General features: G+C 42.5%; 1 protein-coding gene across 2 annotated transcripts; it reads left to right on the forward strand.

Moving 5' to 3' along the window:
• The first annotated feature begins 9,778 nt into the window (after positions 1–9,778).
• Positions 9,779–24,440, forward strand: LOC122933084 (pituitary-specific positive transcription factor 1-like). 2 transcript variants are annotated; one of them, XM_044287842.1, is made up of 6 exons: positions 9,779–9,920; positions 11,699–11,848; positions 15,585–15,806; positions 17,121–17,285; positions 21,253–21,313; positions 24,227–24,440. In XM_044287842.1, exons 1-6 carry the CDS (start codon positions 9,779–9,781, stop codon positions 24,438–24,440), a joined length of 954 nt encoding a protein of 317 aa, XP_044143777.1. The 2 variants fall into 2 exon arrangements, with proteins under 2 accessions (XP_044143777.1, XP_044143778.1); XM_044287843.1 differs by having other exon boundaries at positions 11,783–11,848.
• The last annotated feature ends 346 nt before the right edge of the window (positions 24,441–24,786 follow it).

The raw sequence follows: 24,786 nt of genomic DNA on the forward strand, positions 1-24,786 counted from the left end.
ATTATATTCCGGATAATCTAGAAGGCAGATACACCTCGATCTGACCTCCTTGACCCTATTTATGATTTTTGAATACCCTTCATTGTATTGCCAGCAACACCCTTTCCTACCACCCGCTGACAAGTCCGAGGCTCCCCCGGCCCCCCCACGAAAGGGCCACGTCCTTGCCTTTGGAGCCGCCATCAAACGCATCAAAAGACTAATGTCTTTGCGATACCATCTGATACTAGGCCGCACCGCCTTCCTCTGACTAAACTGTTCGTCATACCTGAGCCAAGCTACTCCCCCATACACCCTATAAGCCTCACCAATGGCGTATATATAACAAAACAACTCCGAACAATGTTCCGGAAACTTCTCCCCCACTACACTAGCCAGGGTCGCAAAAGCCTGCAGCCAATTCATGAACCTACACAGTATGAAGCGGTACCGCCGCTTTTCCTCCTCTTCCTTCTTTATCACATCTGGTTTTACCCTATCTATATTAAACTTTTCCAGAGGAAGCAACGAAAAAATCTCCACATATTCATCCTTCCAAATCTTCTCCCTGACTTCCTGCTTCAAATGGGCCCTTAGAGGCCCCTGAAAGTACACTTCCCCTTTTGCTGCAGCTGCCAACCTTACATCCTCAACCACCACAACTTTTCCTCCACTTCCTGCCGCCACACCAGAAGATCCCGCCTCCAGTCCTCAGCCCCGTCTGATGCAAGCGCCGGCCTCCCCACTGCTGAACCCTAAGTCCCCACCGATGTAGCCAATGCCGATGCCCAAACCGTTGCTGGAGAAACCCCTGCACTAGATCCCAAGCGCAACACCAGCGCCAACAACCCCGCCAACAACTCCTGCGCCGTCCACCCAGCACTCTCAACCCCTGTTACACCTGCACTACTCCCCCCTAAATCCCCCCAAACATCCCCACGCCGTACCCCAGATGTCCACTAACCAGGCCGTCCCTGAGAGGACCTCCCAGCAGCCGCTGGAACCTGCAGCGAAGATCCTTCCTGGATCACCTGTCCGCAGGAACAGGACAGATGCGTAACGTCGATCAAACCCTCCCTCCACCGACCACAAATCACCAGCACCCTGAGAGCAGACCTAATGTACAGCTTTCCCATCGATCCAGCCCTGTGTGCTCCTCTCTACTACGAGGCAGAGGGTGAGGAGCTTCCCCTGCCTCACAAACTCCGGCTCTTACCTGAAGCTTCTTCACCCCTAGGCCACGCACTGTTCTCCTTTCCTGGCTCAATCTGTCGCCATGCCCCTTCCCCCAGGAGACCTGTTCCCTGCAGCTCTGCCCTGAGGCTTGCCCCCTGCTCATCTCATGCTGGGGGAATGCTGCTGACTGTACATCCCCCCCCCCCCCCCGCGCTTTGACTGGAAGTGCCGGACTGGGAACACCCCCCTCCCACTGCTCCCCGCTGCCGTACTAGATTCCTCCCACTGCGGCGACGGCCAGATGCTGGACCTACCACTTGCTGCACCGGAGGGTCCCTGCTGGGGCTCTGTAAACGGCGCTGAACCCTGGGGATCACCTCAGAACTCCAACATGCCAGGGGCACAGACCTCTGGGCACGAGCACTCACCGAAAGATCAAAAGGTGACCCCTCAGGCCCCTGTAGAGCAGCCTGAAGGGACTGCTGCAGCCACTCTGATCCATGCTTCACTGCCGCGGCCCTAACAGTTGCCATTAGTTAATCCAACGCTGACATGCTTGAACTTCAAAACCCTTCTCCCAGGCAAGTGACTAAACCCGCCCTTAAACTTACTTAAATACTGCCCGCCAAACCTCAACTGCCCCACCCTCGCATCAACCAATCTCTACACCTTGTCTTTTTAAAAGTACTTAAAGGGAACCTGTCATCCACTTTATGCTGACCTCACTGATAGCAGCATAAAATAGTGAAAGAAATGCTGATTTCAGCGCTTTGTCACTCATGAGCTAAAATTAAGTGGTTGCTGAGAACCAGCATCATAATCATTATAGCACACTTTTAAAAAGACAAGGTGTAGAGATTGGTTGATGCGAGGGTGGGGCAGTTGAGGTTTGAAAAGAGTAAAATCTACTTGAGAAGAGTCCTGGTCATACATAATCTCCTGCTCTCCCCGACCATCTGCTGATGATTGACATTTCTCTCCTAGAGAGAAAGGGAGAAAACTAGCTAGAAGCCTGTCAGTCATCAGCAGGAGAGCAGGAATTTATGAATAACCATGACTCTTCTGAGGTGGCCGTGACTCTTTTCCAGGCCTAGAAAAAAGGGGGGGGGGGGTCAGTCAGCACATCCCAAATCGCAAGAGCACGTTGCCTTGGCTGAGAACAAGACTGTTAAACAAAACATACAATGCAACAGCTCACTGCAAACCAAATAAAGTACAAGATTGCATCACAATTGCAAATGCTATACTAATAAGTTAGAGATGCTTGGCAAATCATTTTGTACAAAATTATTTGAGCCCGTCTGCCGCACGTCAAGGCGATCTCTAGTTAGACGGGTTCCTAACACTAAATTCTATCTGTTATGTGCCATGACGGATACCATATAATTCAGCAAGTGTAGGTTCCACATGCATGCTGGGCCCGCTTTAATTTCTGTAATTTTTTGGTGCCAAAATGGCCTCCATTATATCCAAGGAAAGCAGGTACCAACATGCATGCCGGGCCCACGCCACACCACTCCCGGCGCCAATGGCCACCAAGGACTGCAATGGAGTCCACAAACTATTTGCCAAGCATCTCTAACTTGTTAGTATAGCATTTGCAATTGTGACGCAATTTTGTACTTTATTTGGTTTGCAGAGAGCTGTTGCATTGTATGTTTTGTTTAACAGTCTTGTTCTCAGCCATAGCAACGTGCTCCTGCGCTTTGGGATGTGCTGACTGACCCCCTTTTTTCTTTGCAGTTTGTACTGGAGGTGTGGCTGACACCTCAGTCGTGCACTCCTGACCAGCTCGTCTGCCCCATAGGCTGATTTTAATTAGTAGTATATAGATTGGCCTGCTCCTCCTCACTTACTGAAGCCATTTGCCACCAGGAGAGGTATAGGGTGGACTCTCATTGCAGTCCTTGGTGGCCATTGGCGCCGGGAGGGGTGTTGAGTGGGCCCGGCATGCATGTTGGTACCTGCTTTCCTTGGATATAATGGAGGCCATTTTGGCACCAAAAAATGACAGAAATTAAAGCGGGCCCAGCATGCATGTGGAACCTACACTTGCTGTATTATATGGTAGCCGTCATGGCACATAACAGATAGAATTTAGTGTTAGGAACCCGTCTAACTAGAGATCGCCTTGACGTGCGGCAGATGGGCTCAAATAATTTTGTACAAAATGATTTGCCAAGCATCTCTAACTTATTAGTATAGCATTTGCAATTGTGACACAATTTTGTACTTTATGTGGTTTTCAGTGAGCTGTTGCATTGTATGTTTTGTTTAACAGTCTTTTCCAGGTCCAGTCTGAAATGATTGTGATGTTGGTTCTCTGCAACCACTTACTTTTAACTTGAAAATGACAGAACTCTGAAATCAACTTACCTGTCTCGACTTTATTCTGGCGTTAGTATGGGCAGCATAAAGTTGATGACAGGTTCCCTTTAACCGCTTCCAGGCCTACCATTTCTCCCAAAGTCAAGCTCCATTCCGCTACGGCTGCTCCCCACTCCATTGCTCTTTCATATTGGACTTTGCTTCTCCTGCTCCTCACACATCACCTCTCTCCTTACTCCTCAGCTAACTTTCTTTTACCCAGAACTAACACCCTAAGAAGACATATATATGCCAATGACATGCACCTCTAAAACAGCCTGTTATAAGGAATTACAAGCTATATACAGAAATACATTAATATGCATACTACAAATACCCAAAATTATACAGGGCCCCACGACCATCACGGAGTGGGACACTGGATGTGGATGAGAGTGAGTTCAAACCTTTCCAAACGGCGCTGATGCAGAGATACTTAGGACCAGGATGGCACCAATGAAGGTAATCTTTATTCAAAGTGCTGTCAGTGCTGTCAACGCGTTTCAGGAGCGAACGGCCCCCTTCATCAGGACAATAAAACTTTTATATACAAACAAATCACTTACCACGGTTCTATTTATGCACTCTGTTTGAGCGCGATGTGTTCGGACAATAAGGGGCGGGTGACGGAGGGGTTGGGGGCGGGAAAGCATGGGGAGTCTCTAGCATATGGTAACCTCCTTCCAGTTGGTTGTCAGCCAATCGCAGGGTTTGTGGGCAGCATCTTGGTCACATGTTGCGCCTCAGAGTGGCATGTGGGGAGCACTCACAGGACCGCACTGTGTATGGGGTGGCCACGAGATGTGTCCATGACTGACAGCGGCCACGTGAAGTATCCCTAACTCACATCGGGAGGAGCCCTTGTCGGAGATATTGTGTATGGGGCGCTGTCTATCGGGCAAGTGTAGGTGCCGAATACTGTGCTATGATTGGTGGATGCTACGGGGGGGCGGAGTTTCTGGCCGCAGCAATCGTACTGACATAGCTGTCAAATGTATGTGGCTTAGGTTATGTGGATTCAGAGGATGATAGAGTGTATGGAGTAAGTGCAGTGATTCTTTCTGCATCTGGAGGATGTATATTGCGTGGGTCGCAATATAGTGCCAATAGATAAATACAAGTTAGGCCTCATGCACACAACAGTATTTTTTGACGGTCCCCAAAACGGGGTTCCGTTCTTCTGCAATCCGTGTCCGTTTTTTCTTCTGTGTGTCTTCCTTGCTTTTTGGAGGATCACCAGACATGAAGGAAAGTTAAAAAAAAAAGTCGTTTTGGTGTCCGCCTGGCCGTGCGGAGCCAAACGGATCCGTCCTGACTTACAATGCAAGTCAATGGGGACGGATCCGTTTGATGTTGACACAATATGGTGCAATTGCAAACTGATCCGTCCCCCATTGACTTTCAATGTAAAGTCAGGAGTCCCTATCAGAGTTTTCTCCAATCCGATGGTATATTTTAACTTGAAGCGTCCCCATCACCATGGGAACGCCTCTATGTTAGAATATACCATCGGATTTGAGTTAGATCGTGAAAACTCAGATCCGACAGTATATTCTAACACATAGTGATGGGGACGCTTCAAGTTAGAATATACTAAGAACTGTGTACATGACTGCCCCCTGCTACCTGGCAGCACCCAATCTCTTACAGGGGGCTGTGATCCGCACAATTAACCCCTCAGGTGCGGCACCTGAGGGGTTAGTTGTGCGGATCACAGCCCCCTGTAAGAGATCGGGTGCTGCCAGGAAGCAGGGGGCAGTTATGTCCACAGTTCTTAGTGTATTCTAACTTGAAGCGTCCCCATCACCATGGGAACGCCTCTGTGTTAGAATATACTGTCAGATCTGAGTTTTCAGGATGTGAAAACTCAGATCTGAAAAGCTGTTATGCAGACGGATCTGCGGATCAGTCTGTGCGAAAGTAGCCTACGGACACGGATCACGGACGCGGATGATAATCTTGTGTGCCTCCGTGTTTTTTCACGGACCCATTGACTTGAAAAAAGCTCCGCGAACCGTTGTCCGTCAAAAAAATAGGACAGGTCGTATTTTTTTAACGGACAGGAAACACGGATAACGGATGCGGATGACAAACGGTGCATATTCCGAGTTTACTTGTCGCTGAATTTGTATTTGACACAATGGGCCTTCCTGGGGGGTTCTCTGTATTTTTATGTATTTTGGGAAGATGGTAAAAGTAGGGCTTGGACGGAGCTTTTGGTGTGAGGACGTTTTTCTCTTTTTTATTTATGTATATATTTTCATATGCATTTTTTATGAGGTTTGTTAGGCTCTTCACTACGTCTGGGAAAGGGTTTTCAGATGTAACACGGTAGTACTCTGTGTCATTGAGGAGATTATGTGCTTCTCTTTCATAGTCTTCTAGATTAAAAAGATTAAAATAGACAAATCGTCAGGATCGGATGGCATACACCCCCGTATCCTCAGGGAATTAAGTAATGTCATAGCCAGACCCTTTTTTCTGATATTTGCGGACTCTATACTGACAGGGAATGTCCCACAGGATTGGCGCATGGCAAATGTGGTGCCAATATTCAAAAAAGGTCCGAAAACAGAGCCTGGAAACTATAGGCCGGTAAGTTTAACATCTGTTTGAAGGTTTTCTGAGAGATGCTATCTTAGAGCATCTCAACGGAAAATAAGCAAATAACGCCATATCAGCATGGCTTCGTGAGGGATCAGGTCAGTGCAAACTAATTTAATCAGTTTCTATGAGGAGGTAAGTTCTAGACTTGACAGCGGCGAATCAAAGGATGTCGTATATCTGGACTTCTCCAAAGCATTTGACACTGTTCCACATAAAAGGTTAGTATATAAAATGAGAATGCTTGGACTGGGAGAAAATGTCTGTATGTCGGTAAGTAACTGGCTCAGTGATAGAAAACAGAGGGTGGTTATTAACGGTACATACTCAGATTGGATCACTGTCACTAGTGGGGTACCTCAGGGGTCAGTACTGGGCCCTATTCTCTTCAATATATTGATTGATTGATAATGATCTTGTAGAAGGCTTGCATAGTAAAGTATCATTTTTCGCAGATGACACTAAACTGTGTAAAGTAATTTACACTGAAGAGGACAGTATACTACTACAGAGGGATCTGTATAGATTGGAGGCTTGGGCAGAGAAATGGTAGATGAGGTTTAACACTGACAAATGTAAAGTTATGCACATGGGAAGGAATAATGCAAGTCACCCGTACATACTAAATGATAAAACACTCTGTAACACTGACATGGAAAAGGATCTAGGAATTTTAATAAACAGCAAACTAAGCTGCAAAAACCAGTGTCAGGCAGCTGCTGCCAAGGCCAATAAGATAATGGGTTGCATCAGAAGGGGCATAGATTCCCGTGATGAGAACATAGTCCTACCACTTTACAAATCGCTAGTCAGACCACACATGGAGTACTGTGTTCAGTTCTGGGCTCCTGTAAATAAGGCAGACATATCAGAGCTGGAGAAGGTCCAGAGGAGGGCAACTAAAGTTATAACTGGAATGGGGCAACTACAGTACCCTGAAAGATTATCAAAATTAGGGTTATTCACTTTAGAAAAAAGACGACTGAGGGGAGTTCTAATTAATATGTATAAATATATCAGGAGTCAGTACAGAGATCTATCCCATCATCTATTTATCCCCAGGACTGTGACGAGGGGACATCCTCTGCGCCTGGACGAAAGAAGGTTTGTACACAAACATAGAAAAGGATTCTTTACGGTAAGAGCAGTGAGACTATGGAGCTCTCTGCCTGAGGAGGTGGTGATGGTGAGTACAATAAAGGAATTCAAGAGGGGCCTGGATGTATTTCTGGAGCGTAATAATATTACAGGCTATAGCTACTAGAGAAGGGTTGTTCTGATTGCCTGATTGGAGTCGGGAAGGAATTTTCTATTCCCCTAAAGTGGGGAAAATTGGCTTCTACCTCACAGGGTTTTTTTTTTGCCTTCCTCTGGATCGATCAACTTGCAGGATAACAGGCCGAACTGGATGGACAAATGTTTTTTTTTCGGCCTTATGTACTATGTTACTAACTATTCCCCCATCTTTGTCAGCCGGGCATATTATTAGATTTCTATTATTCCCAAGTCTCTTCAAGGCAAATGTTTCCTGATTGGTTAGATTGCTGTTACTGTGGGGCCTTTTGGGGTTGACTTTTGGGGTGATTTTTTTCAAATCTGCTGACACTAGATCTAAAAAAGTTTGATCTAGGGTGCACTTCTTGGTGTATTGTATTGTTTATTAGTGCTTCTTCCGCACCAGCGTTCATAATAGTGTCTTTTTACTTAATATTTTCAAAATGTCTTTTAATAGTTTTTTTTATTAATTTGTTTTTTTCTAAACTTTTGTATGTCTAAGTACAGTTCAAAGGGGTAGACGTTATTATGTGGACAAAACGAGAGTCCTTTTTGTAGAAGACCATTCCCTGATTTCGTAAGGTTATGACATGATAGATTAAAGATTTTCACTGTTGGTATGGGTTCATTTCTGGTTTCACCTTTTTTAGACTGGTTTTGCTTTTCTGATGTTGCCCTCCCCTACATGCTCAGGTTCAAATTTTCTTTTCCCGGGGGTGGGTTTGAAGAATTCTGTTATATGTGGTGTGCCCGTTTTGTGGGAGTTCATTTTTTCCTTGGTTTCCGGTGTTATGATCGATGTTGGACGTGATTGTTTGGCACGATATAGTAATGAGAAGTTGGTTTATCTCAGTGCTTTCTTGTGTTGAAGTTTGGTGTACTGTCAGAATGGACTCCTCTATGGCGTCATCCACTATATGTATTGGAGTGGGTACGTTTTTTTATTCGATTGTCAAGGGTCTTGCTATTATTAACTTTTTCTCTTGGGGGGCTAAGGAGTATAAGAGAGGGTGTTGTCGCCATATCTTGCTCCGTAGCTGGCCGACTTTTCGCTTTGTAGTCTAGATATTTTTATTTGAGGGCTCTAAAATTTTCTAGGAATTAGGACACTGCATATACATCTGCTATGACGCACCTGGAAAGTAGGGGCCTATTCCAGTTCGGTCTTGCCCCATTTTTTTAACTAGGGATTTGGTCTTCATAGATACCACAAGGTAACTAAAGCAGAAAAATTAAAATCTGATGGGGGCAGTAGGACCTCCTGCTCAGTGTTGGACTTGGGTGCCTAGGACCCACCAGGAAAATGTATTTTGGGGGCCCACAGTACGAATATATTCAAATATTTTCTGCTGACACAGCAGTAAGATGCTACCAGATGACTGAATATTGGGTCCATGCAGAAACTTTGAGAAGGTAGGTCCTGGGGAAAGAGGATACTGGCTAGCTTCCTCTCTATACCTAGAAGTCATCTCAGATCTGATCGTTTCTATAATAATAAACTGGGGAGTTTCTTTAATAATCTATCAAGTTTTTCATATGAACATAGGCTGGTTGAGGTGCTGTACATTGAATATATGTATGTAGTGCAGTAAGTCTACTGTGTTATGTGCTACTTGTGCAGGGAGTGGGAGACTAGGGGCCCACCTTGCTCAGGGGCCCACCGGGGGATTCACCTGTACCCCTGTGGGCTAGTCCGAACCTGTTCCTGCTGAGGTGTATGATGATGTATAATAGCACCTAAAAGTGACCTTGTTTTTATCCTTGCTATGGGTCCTCCTTGCTCTGTTCACCACTAACTTGCTCCCATTTATAAAGGGAGTGATTTCAATCATAAGTATGTATTGGGGATTGTTATTTATGAAATGTATTTTTGAAATATTAAAATAAATTAATTTTTTATTTTTTTATAAATAAAAATAGACTTGTTTTGTTGTTCTTTGTTATATTATATTATTATTAAACCCTAACACTTACAGAAACATATGCAGTCACATTTCTCACACTAAGCCCTTGGACTCTGCTGTCTGCTCTCCTTAAACCTATGTCGTCCAGTGCACATAGAGGGACAGCCATTCAAATGAATAGAGCATCTCAGGTTTCTGTTTAGTCAGACCAATTGGCTGGGTATTGTTATATCAGGTGGGAAGGACAGTTGATGCATTTATGTAGCAATCTACTGGGAAGAAGTCATTAACATGGATACAGGGATTTCCTAAGGGTATAAATACCTGCACACGCCATGCACCCACCAAGCAGTCCCTTAATGCATACATGCAAGCCAAGGAAAACTTTTCTTGAAAGATTCATTTTAGATTCATAAAAGACTTGGAAAGAACTTTTAAAATTCATCTCTCGTTTATTTCTATTGTCTGGGGGGATGAGTTTCCAAGCTTTTGTGACAGCTGATACATTTGTACCGATAAATTCTGATTCTTCAGCCACGTTCCCCCTTAGGATGCATCACGGCACTGCAGAATATCTCCCTGTCACCAATCATACAACTAACATGGTCTCTACAGGTATTTCCAAAGTTATGTTTTTTTCTTTTTGATTTTTTTTTTGTAGTACTATACTTAAAAATCAGTTTTTTTACAGTGTGTATCTAGCTCAGAATGCATGTAGTGCAATATACATTTCTCTACCAGACCCATGATACTTATCTTCGGCTTGGACTGTAAATATGACATTTTAAAGATTTAGATCTGTCCTAAATTCTGCAGATGCAATATGTCCATGTATTTAAAGCATTAATATGAGATCCAAATGACTCAATGCTTGATTAAATGCTTATTTATTAGAGAAAAAAATGTGTAGAAATATGTTTGGTCATGAAATAATTTTATGTACGTAATTTCAAGAATGTAGTAATATCTGCAAAAATTAGAATTTCCATAACCCATACCATAACGGCACAATTCAAGTACTTTATTATTGATATGTGCCCATTAAAATGTACTAACTGCTCATGTTTTATCTTATGCAAATAATGATCAGCCCAAGAATTGTGGTTTGATTTTCATTTCTGATTCACGGCTATTCTAAAAAAATTAAATAAAATTGATTGTTATTTTCTCATTTCAAAACTAACCACCTATTATATTATTATTATTATTATTATTATTATTATTATTATAGCTATTATTAATATTATTCAATTAATGCTTTTATAAATAATGCAAAATAATAATTATTTATCAATTAAAAATAAATAGTAACATTTTACTGCTAGTATGACTATTTACTTATATACTATACCCCCGGGATCTTCTATGTTGCTGTACAACATACTGCAATACAACAACAGTGTCAACATGCAAACAGATGGGGAATGTGTAAGATAATTTATGGCACTTTTATGGGGTATAAAGAGTTATACCCCATACATTTTATGGGGTACACTCCATATATGCAAATTTTTTCTGAACGATCACAAAAAGAAAATTGGTAAAAAAAAGATAGACAGGGTTGGGTAGGAGGGGATGGGACCATCATCGGTGCAACAGATTTACAGAAATTGGCATAAAATATGTTGCAACTCTAAGCATGTTCAAAGCAGACTTAGATTTCAATTTCTGACCCATAGACCCGCAAAGATATGTCAAATACAGTATATTCAGCTTTCTTTTACATTGTTTCAGAGGCTTATCAACCCCAAAAATAGGGACCCAGTTGTAAGTTCTACAGGGGGTTGCTCGGGCACAACAAGTGTGGAGCTATAATGGCTGTTATATTGATGAAATTGTTTAACAACTCAACAGTATAAGGGGCATGAGGAATCCTATTCTCTGGTATTTTTTATTATTTTAAATAAAAGATAACATAATGACATCACATATCATTTATCAATATTGAAGTGGCAGGGGAACCAGGATGCTATGAGAGAAAGAAGACCAAGAAAGATAGGGGTATGTTCACACAGTGGATTTTCCATGCAGATTCTGGTGGAAATCTGAAGGAAAACGACATGTTGTTTCCTGTTGTTTCTCAATGGGAATCCATGAAAAGGAATGAACATATCGCTTCCTGCCATGGTTTTGAATGAAGCTTCATCCGTGTGGGAACCACAATATATAGGACTGTAAATCCTACTGTTTCTGACACTGATTCAGCTGCACATTTTCCTGCGTGTGAACATAACCTAAGCGTATTATATGAATGATAACCATAAAGACCTGGTTGTTACGGAGCTTATATACAGGTACATGGTTACTCACATGGTACATTGAACATACAGGATAAAATTACAATAGAATGAATACAATGAATATTTTTGAATACTTATATATTTTCTTACCAGTCTCGTCTGTTTTGTCTTTGGTGCAAATTCCTAAATTATCTCCTACTTACTTCGCTGTGCCTAATGGGGAAAATACACCATCAGGGCTTCACTACCCAAACCCATCATGCCACTATGGAAACCAACAGTCTACCTATGGAGTGATGACAGGTAAGTCCCATTTTTTTTGTATATGTTATAATTAGTGCAATTTCTTCTAGTTCTTTCATAAAAATCACCCTATTCTTCAGAGTGTTAATCCTGACTAAGGGCTCATTCACACGACCAATATGAATGGGTCTGCATCGGTTCCACAATTTTGCAGAACGGGTGTGGACCCATTCATTTCCAAAAAATATAGAGCATGTCCTATTCTTGTCCAAAATCGCGAACAAGAATAGGCATTTCTATAATGGGCCGCCTGTTCCGGTCCAGCAATTGCGGACCGCAAAACACTGTGCGGTCGTCTTAATGCGCCCTAATGGAAAAAGGTTTCACGGGAGACGTCCTGCACTATAACCTGCCATAACATCAGGTGTTTAGTGTCACATAATTAAAAACGCATGAAGAATGACTTCTAATGCTTTTTAATTGTTGCAAGCTTATAGTCATAGCAGTAGCTCGCTATGACCAAAGCTGGATTTTCACAGGGAAACTGTTGGGCCAATTATTGGGAACGAATGTGAGTATGAATGCTTGTTGCCGATAATCTGCCCATGTAAAGGTGCTGCAGATCACCTCTTGAATTTTTTAATTTTATTTATTTTACGCACTTATATAGCGATGACATATTCCGTAGCGCTTTACAGACATTAGCATCACACTGTCCATAATGGGGCTCACAATCTACATTCCCTATCAGAATGTCTTTGGAGTGTAGGAGGAAACCGGAGTACCCAGAGGAAACCCACGGAGAACTTACAAACTCCATGCAGATGTTGTCCATGGTCAGATTTGAACCTCAGACCCCAGCTCTGCAAGGAACCAGTGCTACCCACTGAGCCACAATGAGCATCGTTCCTGAGCAGCAGATTGTGCTGTGTGAACAGCGATCTGCTGCCTAGAAACAATGAATCTATATGAGGGGGAGAGAAGGCAGTAGCGATTGCCTGTCCCCATACAGTGGAGGTGACTGCTGCACGTAAATGCAGCTCTTACCTCCACTGCCGAGCAGTCATCAGGAAGTAACGGTTCATTCCTGATAATTGCTTGCTCAGTCTGGGCAATGTAAAGGCACATTATTGTGACAGCCCAAAATGCAATAGAAGTTTCTAGCTCACTCTCGTCTATCATATAAATGCGTCAAAACGTTGTATTAGTGGGGGGTTCCACGAGATGACCCCCAACAATGTCTAAAACAAAGGGGGCCCTATGGTCAGCCTATCAATCTTGTCTCAGTGATCCAAAGTTCCTCAAGCTAAAAGTTGAAGAGACACAGGACTTAAGATGAATCCCAGGGCCCCCTTCAGTGCAGAGAATGCTGGATGGTGGTTGAAGTCCATATAGGAGAGTGTAAAATGATATTCTTTTAATAACACTTGCTGTTTGAAGAGAAACTCTGGTTTGGAGCTAGGCTAGAGAAGTCTGTGCAAAGTCTTGCAAATGTATCTATATATTTTTTTATTTAGATGTGATCTGAATCTAGAGATGAGCGAATTGACAAAAGACTCAAAATTAGACTTTTTTTTTCAACCAGATTTTTTACAATCAGAATTTCTTGAATTTTTCAGGAAAGAGAGAGATTTTTCAAGGCATTTGAAACATTTTCAATTCGGGTAGAATCTACTTGTACCCAAATTGAATCTCATGGTTTATTCAGACAAATGAGATCCCAAACAAATGTCATAAAATCTCTAATCCATTCCCATTTTTCATTAAAAAAAAAAGATTTACAGGAGTACAATTTCTGAACATATCATAAAGGCAAGTGTGAACATACTTGTATTTTGACTATGAGCACAAATTTGGTATCTAAAGGGCCACCTCTAGGCTTGCCACCTATCACTAAAATGCCCCCCTCCCCCGTCCCACCTGGATTCTGTACCCATGGGACCAGATCGGGAATGTCTCTTCCAAAGCTCCAATTACACAGCTCCTGTACGAGCCATAATAAAGCCTAAGGTAGAAAGGGCTACATTTGTGGACCATGTTTCCCTGTATTTTTTTATTTTTTTGTAAACCTGAGAATGGATCCCAGGAGCAGGAAAGGAGAAATCGTATCCTTTCAAATAAAGTTTTCCTTCCTTCTGCTGAGATCTACTACTGCTTTTCTAGAGAATGTTGCTGCTTAAAGGCTCCGTATATCAGAGTGTTTTATGACACCATTTCTCTTCCTAGGAATAAAACCTACTGCTCCAGAAATGCTGTCAGCAAGTATATCCCAGACACGGATTTTACAGACATGCAGTATGCCAATTTCCAACGTTGTGAATGGAGTAGGTACTCTACAAGGTAAGCTGTCAGTCCAGTGTATTGTAGCCTTCCTTATTCCTGTTTATCTTCATATTCAGCATCATTTTGCTACAAAAACCTAGAGACCCACATGTATGACAGCGAACAGCCCAAACAGCAATTCTTTCATATATAATATTTACGTATATCTTCTATTGAAATTGCTTCCTTTGCAGTAAGGAGTGTTCTTACGATAAAACATAGAACATTTCGGTAGAAGTATCCAAAAAGATACAACCCCTTTAAGCTCTGGTTCGACTTTGCCCTACAACGTATCATTGCAGACCATCCACTTAGTAATTACTTTTTCATATCTACTTTTCTTCACTTATTACACACTATAAGCCCATCTAGTGAATCATCCCAGTGACACTGTAAAAACACCTTTATTTTTAATTTTTTATACAGGAATAGACAGTTGCCATAAGAGCAAGAGTGGCACAATATTGTGTCATTTACGCTACAAGGTCTTACGTTCTGTTACTGTAAAGACCATGACTGACTGGTAGATGTATATAAGTTCTCATGCATGCCACATTACAGATCCGCACCACCTCAAGGCATCTATAGAAGTTTATGGGACCTCACTATACCTCTGTATGCCTCCAAGTTTATACAGTGGCATACAGTACAGATGATCTTTCTGCTGGAGTCATGTATGATGGCATTGCTGCTTGGGGTGAATACCTCCATGATATTGTGCAGCATGGATACACTATTTTATGACATATGGAGTGCCTGCTGATCCTAGTGCCTCCCTACAAATGGCCGTATACTGTAATTAGAATTAGTGTAAATATACAGATCTTCATTTAAATGGTTATGGCCTTTTCAGCAACTGCATAAATAAATAGAACAAGTGAATATGAGAAATTTTGTAATATACTGTATCTTATGACTGAAAAACTAACATTCTCTGTCTTGGAAGACAAGATGGCTGTCTGCTCACTGGAGGATTAGATTACAGCTGCCCATAAAAGTCTATGGAGAGGGGAGGGGGAAGAGGTTGAGCTGCAGTAAGACAGGAGGACAGGAGAGATAGAAAACAGCTTACCTAAAGAGACAGATACACACCTGCTGCGCACACACGTTTACAGAAACGGGAAGAAAAAGGCAGAAAAAGATATATTCTAACATTTGTTATGTTCATGTACACTTTTAATTTATGCAAAGTTTGTTGAAATGACAGTGACCATTTTAGGCTAGAGGCTACATGGAGACTTTCTGTAACATGCCTTTCTGGTATTTTAGCTACAGTTGTAGTCTAGAGGATTACATTGAGTTACATGCAATCAGTGCACTCCTGTGGACTGCAGCTGTCCCTCGTAGAGTACGTAGTATTTTTTTTACACACATAAACATACACATAAAACACAGAGTAAAACATAGAATATTAATGTCAACAAGCAAATCATGAAACTCAGGATTTCTCCTGCATCCACAGGAGTCCATACAGGCAGTTTACCGCCCTGCCTAATGAGTGCCAGCTCCTGCACACTGGGCCATGGTTTTGCTCCAGTGCATCAAACCCTCCTGGAAGATGTTACAACTACAGACTTCAAGCAAGAATTCAGAAGAAAGAGCAAAGCTATTGAGGAGCCCATTGATATTGACTCCCCAGAAATCAGAGAATTGGAAAAGTTTGCTAATGAATTCAAAATGAGGAGGATTAAGCTGGGTATGGATCTCTTAATGATGATGCACTGAATAATAATGTAGTAAACACCAGGTGCTCAAAGGACCCCTTTAATTTATTGGGTCTATTGGGTGCCATCATGGTTTCCATCATCCTGACTGGAACAACATCGCCGCATGTAGGCTTCAAACTGGCATACATTTCCTAGACTACAATAATAAATGGGAACATCACACTAGACCATAGCAAGTGGAGACATTATAGGAGTCCTGGACTAATAATTTGTGACACTATAGGCCATCAAAATGTGATGAGAGTGGGTCTGATCACTGAAACTCTGACCAATCTCAAACACAATGGAGCTATCTTCCAGACACTGCGCCAAACCTGTATCGAATTGTAGCGCAGTCCCACTGCATTATAAGATAATGCCTGCTGTTCAAGGGGTTCCACAAAACCAACTTATCCCCTACCCATAGGGGACTGGCAGTGCTAGATTTTCCCCGCAGTACCACAGAAAATGAATGGAGCATCTGCATGCATACTCAACCTATCTCTCCATTCTTTCTGTCTCCTGATCGGTGGTGGTCCCATTGATTGGAACCCCACCATTGAGATACATATCCCCTATCCTGCACAACTTTAATAGCAGACATTAAATTACTATTCCATACATGACAATAATATTGTGCACTCTTTTCCAACAAATATTTCCATGAACGAAGACCTTAAAAAGAGCGTTCTGATGGGTAATTATTATATAATACAAGATATGCCTTAAACCTCTGATTGCAGAAAGTTCCAGAATTGGGATCCCATGTTCCCATTTATGGTAAGTCTACACTCAGTGGAAATTTTCCACTAATCTGCATCAATTTTTTAGCACAATTTTAGAATCTGGAGCATGTGAAATAATATGCACATAAAATGTCTACAGCATGAGATTTGTAAAATCTCATTGCCTGGTACTGTAATCTGCCATGTCTAAATTCACCATTACTCTTCTAAACCTGAGAAGAAAGGGAAGGGGAAGACCAGTGGCAATCTCTCTTACAGTCTACGAGGAGTTTCAGCATTTCTGTTTCTGAAACTCTAAAATATAGACCAAAATATTCAGTTTTGCTCCAAGTTTAGAAGAGTAATGGAGGACACACAACCCCATCTTCTGAATTTAGAGAAGGCCCTATATCGCCTACCAAAAGTTGCAAGCTCTTGACATTGTTTCATCCCTTGATCCTTTCTTCAGACAATCTATGGATATAACATAAAAGTCACTCTTTGGAATATTGCTTTAACAGTTGCGTTGATCCAACCTCTTCCTGACACATAGATCCGTTTTTTATTACTCTCAAGCAGGTTACACTCAGACAAATGTTGGAGAAGCCCTAGCTGCAGTACACGGCTCTGAATTTAGCCAAACAACCATCTGCCGCTTCGAAAATTTGCAGCTGAGTTTCAGAAACGCCTGTAAGTTAAAGTCCATCTTATCTAAGTGGCTGGATGAAGCAGAACAAGTTGGAGGTATAGTAAATGGCTGGGCATGTTTCACAGTCCAATTGCTTTGTTACCCTGAATGAACTATTAACTGTCTGTCTGATAATAGACCAGTGACACCGCTATATGTCAGTCTTATTAATTCACATTGACGTCAGGTTCATAAAGAGATTTATTGTAGCTGACAGGATTTCAAGACGAGACATCTACTTCAAGAAAAAATAATGCCGGCAGAAGAACGCAGCCTGCAATAATTTAGACACAATTCCCACTGAAATGTATGACTCCTGAGGGGACACATAACTGTGCACAGGTCCCTTCATTTACATTTACTCATGATGCCACAATGGAAATAAGAGTATATTTTTGATAATTCTTCCATTAAAATGCAGGGAATAGCATTCCAATTGCTTTAGCAGATAATTTGATAATAATAATAATAATATTTATTTATATAGCGCCACCATATTCCGCAGCGCTTTACAATTTCATGGGGTTCATGTACAAAACAAAAGTAACTGGCTAATATACAACTGAAACACTAGGAGTCAGGGCCCTGCTCACAAGAGCTTACAATCTATGAGGAATTGTAAATATAGTAAATATACCAATAGGACTGTCCTGTGAATAGTGTTGAGCGAAGCGAGCTTCGGATGCCTAATCCGAAGTTGCTTTTTTCTAAACTTCGGAATAATACTGTATGGAGATTCATCTCCGCACAGTATTAGAATGTATGGACTCTGATGAGCCGAAGTAAGTTATTAACGAAGTTGCTCATGACTTTGTTGAATAACTTCTCTTCTCTACACCGCATCCATACACTGGACTACGCTAGTGTGAGATTCTTCCTCAGGCTGCCCTTTAAAACAGTCCCTTTCTGTCTCAACTAGACTGATGCCTCTCACAGCCCCAGCTGAACCCCCACAGCTGACTTCTCCCAGGGCTGACAAAACGCTCAGCCTACACCAAGGACAGCCCATGCAGAATTCTGCAAGCTGTCCTCTTCTGTGACTGTAGACAAATAGCAGATATGTTTCAATGGCAGTGATTCCTTCTGTGAGCTCACAGTTTGACCCCTGGAAACATTCACCAGGCTTTGCTAGGTGAAACCATAATGGCAACTCACTATGTGTCCCTCAAAAACAAGGCAACGTGACCCACTACATAATATTTCCATAGCCTCCTGGTCACTCTATTTCAGGGCCTTCAGCCCACTGATGGACAACACCTTTCTTGTACAACCAGCCTATCAACCCTCTCATGATGGACAGGTTTCTTCCACCCTCTGGCTGACACTCAAATGATGGAAAAGCCTAGGCCTAAAGGTTATATAAGCCAACAAAGGGTTCTCCATCCCTCTAACCACACTGTCTTTCCTTTGGCACCAAAACTATAGTCCACAGCTCTACACAGGAATGCGGCATCCAGAGAAGAATACAACAACACATCCAGAGAAGAATACAACAACACCTCACAATACATCTACAAGACACAACATCACAACACCAACAAACATCTTTCCACACACACAGTCCATGAGGCTTTTTCTCATATGCAACTCACTGACCTCACAGTTGTTGCCCCTCGACACCACAGTTTCACATCTGCTCAGGGGCATCTCACAGGAACTAAGTTGCAGCTGCAGCATTTTTACAGACTCCTCTGAGGCTCTCCGTTTGTCAAACACCTTCTTTAGGAACTGCTCCTTGCCACCCTCGTAGTTCCTCTCCTACCTTAGTACAGATGACCTCTGTCTGCCATGTGGCTTTAGCCACACATTGGCTCATTTCTGGATGGCAGTTCTTTCTAGTTTCTGTAACAACAGTGGCATCAAGAGACACCAGTTAATATTACAGTATAAGCATGTACACATTGAATTACGGTACATACATATTCCAAGCTGGCGGCTCAGGGGGTGTTTCATTTCTCAGGGGGCATGTCCAGTCTGCTGCAGCTGGGGGCAGTTTATAGAAATGAGCATGTGTGTGCACCTCACTGACAGAAATTAGAAACAGGGCAAACAGCAGTGGCGCTATACAGATAGATTCTATTGAACAACTCAGTGGCCATAAGTATTCCGTTGCTGGTTTGAAAATTTGCTGAATATTTTTCATGGGACAAGTCCTTGAGTCTCTAATGTAGGAGTGAGGACGTATGAAGTTTACCCATCTCATAAGTTTTCTGTATTCTTTGATAATTTTTTGTATTTTATTTTATTGCTTTTAGCTGTATGGTCACAAGGAGAATGGATACATGTAATATATTTCATGTCTCATATACAGTACAGACCAAAAGTTTGGACACACCTTCTCATTCAAAGAGTTTTCTTTATTTTCATGACTATGAAAATTGTAGATTCACACTGAAGGCATCAAAACTATGAATTAACACATGTGGAATTATATACATAACAAAAAAGTGTGAAACAACTGAAAATATGTCATATTCTAGGTTCTTCAAAGTAGCCACCTTTTGCTTTGATTACTGATTTGCAAACTCTTGGCATTCTCTTGATGAGCTTCAAGAGGTAGTCACCTGAAATGGTTTTCACTTCACAGGTGTGCCCTGTCAGGTTTAATAAGTGGGATTTCTTGCCTTATAAATGCGGTTGGGACCATCAGTTGCGTTGTGGAGAAGTCAGGTGGATACACAGCTGATAGTCCTACTGAATAGACTGTTAGAATTTGTATTATGGCAAGAAAAAAGCAGCTAAGTAAAGAAAAACGAGTGGCCATCATTCCTTTAAGAAATGAAGGTCAGTCAGTCCGAAAAATTGGGAAAACTTTGAAAGTGTCCCCAAGTGCAGTCACAAAAACCATCAAGCACTACAAAGAAACTGGCTCACATGCGGACCGCCCCAGGAAAGGAAGACCAAGAGTCACCTCTGCTGCGGAGGATAAGTTCATCCGAGTCACCAGCCTCAGAAATCGCAGGTTAACAGCAGCTCAGATTAGAGACCAGGTCAATGCCACACAGAGTTCTAGCAGCAGACACATCTCTAGAACAACTGTTAGGAGGAGACTGTGTGAATCAGGCCTTCATGGTAGAATATCTGCTAGGAAACCACTGCTAAGGACAGGCAACAAGCAGAAGAGACTTGTTTGGGCTAAAGAACACAAGGAATGGACATTAGACCACTGGAAATCTGTTCTTTGGTCTGATGAGTTCAAATTTGAGATCTTTGGTTCCAACCACCGTGTCTTTGTGCGACGCAGAAAAGGTGAACGGATGGACTCTACATGCCTGGTTCCCACCGTGAAGCATGGAGGAGGAGGTGTGATGGTGTGGGGGTGCTTTGCTGGTGACACTGTTGGGGATTTATTCAAAATTGAAGGCATACTGAACCAGCATGGCTACCACAGCATCTTGCAGCGGCATGCTATTCCATCCGGTTTGCGTTTAGTTGGACCATCATTTATTTTTCAACAGGACAATGACCCCAAACACACCTCCAGGCTGTGTAAGGGCTATGTGACCATGAAGGAGAGTGATGGGGTGCTGCGCCAGATGACCTGGCCTCCACCGGACCTGAACCCAATCAAGATGGTTTGGGGTGAGCTGGACCGCAGAGTGAAGGCAAAAGGGCCAACAAGTGCTAAGCATCTCTGGGAACTCCTTCAAGACTGTTGGAAAACCATTTCAGGTGACTACCTCTTGAAGCTCATCAAGAGAATGCCAAGAGTTTGCAAATCAGTAATCAAAGCAAAAGGTGGCTACTTTGAAGAACCTAGAATATGACATATTTTCAGTTGTTTCACACTTTTTTGTTATGTATATAATTCCACATGTGTTAATTCATAGTTTTGATGCCTTCAGTGTGAATCTACAATTTTCATAGTCATGAAAATAAGGAAAACCTGAATGAGAAGGTGTGTCCAAACTTTTGGTCTGTACTGTATACTCAGTAATTTCATTAACTAATAAAAGGAAAGGAAATATGAATAGTATCACATAATTACATTTTTTTAATCACTTTTTGTTTGCCCCCAAACAGCCTTATACAATGAAAAGATTGGAGGGAATGAACGGAAAAGAAAGCGCAGAACAACAATAAGGTAATAAGTTCTATGCTGGGACCTCCATGTAGAAGCCAAATGATCCAGAAGCAGACAAGGGGTATTGGGCTGGGTATGTCACTAAACACTAACACTAACTGGCTATGATAAAATACACTTTCTAGTGAGATAATAGGAGGATAACATCATATGTCTTGTAAAGGCTTTGAGGCCCTGTGACAGAGGTGGGACAAGCTCTCTTTGTACCCAAGGCAGGGATTTCAGCTTGAGCCTTCTCCTCCTTTGGTCTCTAAAGTTTTTCATAGTAGTTGTTGAATGAACAATCATTCAGCCCACATCTATCTACCCCACACATTTGACTCTGCTAGATATGCATGTATGTATGTAAGGTTGTGTAATGCAGCCCTATCTCAGCTCAGACACAATGTTCAGTTGGCTGTAGACAGAAAGGTAAGTAGACCCAGCTCCGTCATGGTGCACGAGGCAACCACCTACTCCACTAAAAGCCTGGCTTGTGCCACCACAGAGACGAGAATGCAGATGTAGTAGCTTGTAGATAAAGGGAGGTCTCAGAGACCAAAAACCTTGTTCCAGTGCCTGACATCTCCATAGTACTTTTTTAGTAACATAGCACATAAGGCCGAAAAAAGACATTTGTCCATCCAGTTCGGCCTGTCATCCTGCAAGTTGATCCAGAGGAAGGCAAAAAAAAAAAAAACTGAGGTAGAAGCCAATTTTCCTCACTTTAGGGGAATAAAAAATTCCTTCCCGACTCCAATCAGGCAATCAGAATAACTCCCTGGATCAACGACCCCTCTCTAGTAGCTATAGCCTGTAATATTATTACACTCCAGAAATACATCCAGGCCCCTCTTGAATTCCTTTATTGTACTCACCATCACCACCTCCTCAGGCAGAGAGCTCCATAGTCTCACTGCTCTTACCGTAAAAAATCCTCTTCTATGTTTGTGTAAAAACCTTCTTTCCTCCAGAGGCAGAGGATGTCCCCTCGTCACATTCACACTCCTGGGGATAAATAGCTGATGGGAGAGATCTCTGTACTGACCCCTGATATATTTATACATAGTAATTAGATCTCCCCTCAGTCGTCTTTTTTCTAAAGTGAATAACCCTAATTTTGATAATATTTCAGGGTACTGTAGTTGCCCCATTCCAGTTATTACTTTAGTTGCCCTCCTCTGGACCCTCTCCAGTTCTGCTATCTCTGCCTTGTTCACAGGAGCCCAGAACTGTACACAGTACTCCATGTGTGGTCTGACTAATGATTTGTAAAGTGGTAGGACTATGTTCTCATCAAGGGCATCTATGCCCCTTCTGATGCAACCCATTATCTTATTGGCCTTGGCAGTAGCTGCCTGACATTGTTTTTTGCAGCTTAGTTTGCTGTTTATTAAAATTCTTAGATTCATTTATTAAGACGAGCGCCAGATTGTTTCTTTTATATAGGGATCAGGTAATGAGAAATAAGGGGATTTCTAATTTACTCCCAGTTTGTCTTTCAACAAAATTTAAATTTATTATTTCAAATTTATGACTCCGTTGCACATGAATAAAATATTTTTTTTCTCCAACATTTCGAAATCAAAAATAGTTACAGCCCTTCACCCATTAGATGCAACTAAATGCATATATGCTGATATTCCCCTATACTAATGCCAGTGCAATGTGAAGTACAGTGCCATCCTCAGCGTTATGCTTTCCGTCAGTGCCTATGACTGCCTCTCTTCTCCCAGTGGGCATGGTCGCTAGAACACTCACCTTGTTTTCCCAGCAGTCTGTCCCCACCAGTTTCCTTCTATTCCATCCTTGCAGTAGGGCTGCCGAAGCAGCTTAGCTCTGTCCATTCAACACAGACTTGAGCTTGCTGCTCACCTACTCTGCCTGTCTACACCCATTGAGCATGTGCATCTTCTCTGGCTCTTAAACAGTGAGTGTCCTTCCACCTCAGTCTTCCGCAGCCAATGGCTGTCCACTTTAAGGAATTTAAGGCAGCTTCCCCTTTGGGAAGGTGTCCAAGTAATAGGTCCTAATTAGCTAGTTTCCTTCAAAGGTGCATTATTGTCTTGTTTGCCTGCCTGTGTACCGAACTCTGCCTGTTTCCAGATTTGAACCATCACTGCCCGACCATTGGACTGTTTACTGGATTGCTCATACTGTGCCTGCCCTGACTTTGGTTTGTTGCCTGACTATAGTTTTGTCTGAAACCTTGGTGCCCCGCACTGGTGTCTCTTGACCGCCATGGGTCAGCAGCCTCTGAACTGAAACTACTCCAGGAGGTAGCATCCTTGGGGTTTCACTAGGGTGGAGTCCAATTCCCTGCATAGTAGATAAAGTGTGAAGAACAGAGTGCTACTTGGCTAAGCAGAGTGCTACCTAGTTGATCCAAATAAAGTCCTGTAACACTCAGTATCCCATAATAGTAATAAGCCCACTACCCCCATAATAGTCAATGCCACATAATCCTTACAGCACAGCTATTCTCATCCCCCCATAGCAATGACATATGTGTTTTTCCTTGTATTGTAGATAATGTAGGGGCCAAAGTACCCCCAAAACATTGAAAGCCACACTGCCTCCCCCAAAACAGCCAGTCCCACTGCCCATATAGCAGTAATAGCCCAAATTCCTCCACAGCAACAATACCAAGTTATCTGCCATAAAGTCATATTGCTAAGGTTATTCACACCTGTGTCATGGTTTCCTTAAAAGATGCTGATAGGCACCAAGAGTGCGCAATAGACCCACTTATAATAGGGTCTGCTGGGGTTCTGTCATGGTGACTATACCTATGATGGGGAGAGTAGTCTGCAGGCTGCGCTATTTCTACTGTCAAGCATAATCTGCAGCAGAAGCTCCATTAGATGTGAAATTCAGCCCAACACAAGTAGCAGTTTTATTGACACTATTTCTTTTACTACTTGTATAAAACAGCATTGCTGCAAAAGAAGCTTTGGAGTCCCATTTTGGAGAACAGAGCAAACCTTCATCACAAGAGATCATGAGGATGGCTGAAAGTCTCAACCTGGAGAAGGAAGTGGTTCGGGTTTGGTTCTGTAATCGCAGACAGAGAGAGAAGAGGGTGAAGACCAGCCTGCACCAGAATACCTTCACCAGCTTTTCTAAAGATCACCATGAATGCAGATGAAACCAGAGGACACAAGCACCACTCCGCACTTTAGATGTAACATTGATAACCTATGGACAGCCATCTAATGACATCTCATTACCAGCTCATATACGTGACACTCTGCATAAGTCACATAGTCGTTCTTTCAGCTTAAAGGGGTTTTCCAGAGAAATGCTTTAAAAGGGGGTTAGAAAGGGTTAAAATGCAAACAGAAGACTCACTCACCCCCTGCTGTCCTGATGCTGTTCTGGTCTTGACTCCATGCCGGAAATGCCAATAAAAAGCCTACTTAGGGTCCATTTACACGTCCGCAATTTCGTTTCGCATTTTGCGGAACGGAATTGCGGACCCATTAATTTCTATG

The sequence above is a fragment of the Bufo gargarizans genome, chromosome 3 (assembly GCF_014858855.1).
Source record: "Bufo gargarizans isolate SCDJY-AF-19 chromosome 3, ASM1485885v1, whole genome shotgun sequence".
In the NCBI taxonomy this organism is placed as follows: domain Eukaryota; kingdom Metazoa; phylum Chordata; class Amphibia; order Anura; family Bufonidae; genus Bufo; species Bufo gargarizans.

Excerpts from the sequence above, each read along its gene's own strand:
- LOC122933084 (XM_044287842.1), top strand. The coding sequence starts at position 9,779 with ATGAGTTTCCAAGCTTTTGTGACAGCTGATACATTTGTACCGATAAAT. Across the intron at positions 15,807-17,120 it reads AATGAGGAGGATTAAGCTGG|GTTACACTCAGACAAATGTT; the intron begins GTATGGATCTCT and ends ACTCTCAAGCAG. Across the intron at positions 17,286-21,252 it reads TGAAGCAGAACAAGTTGGAG|CCTTATACAATGAAAAGATT; the intron begins GTATAGTAAATG and ends GCCCCCAAACAG.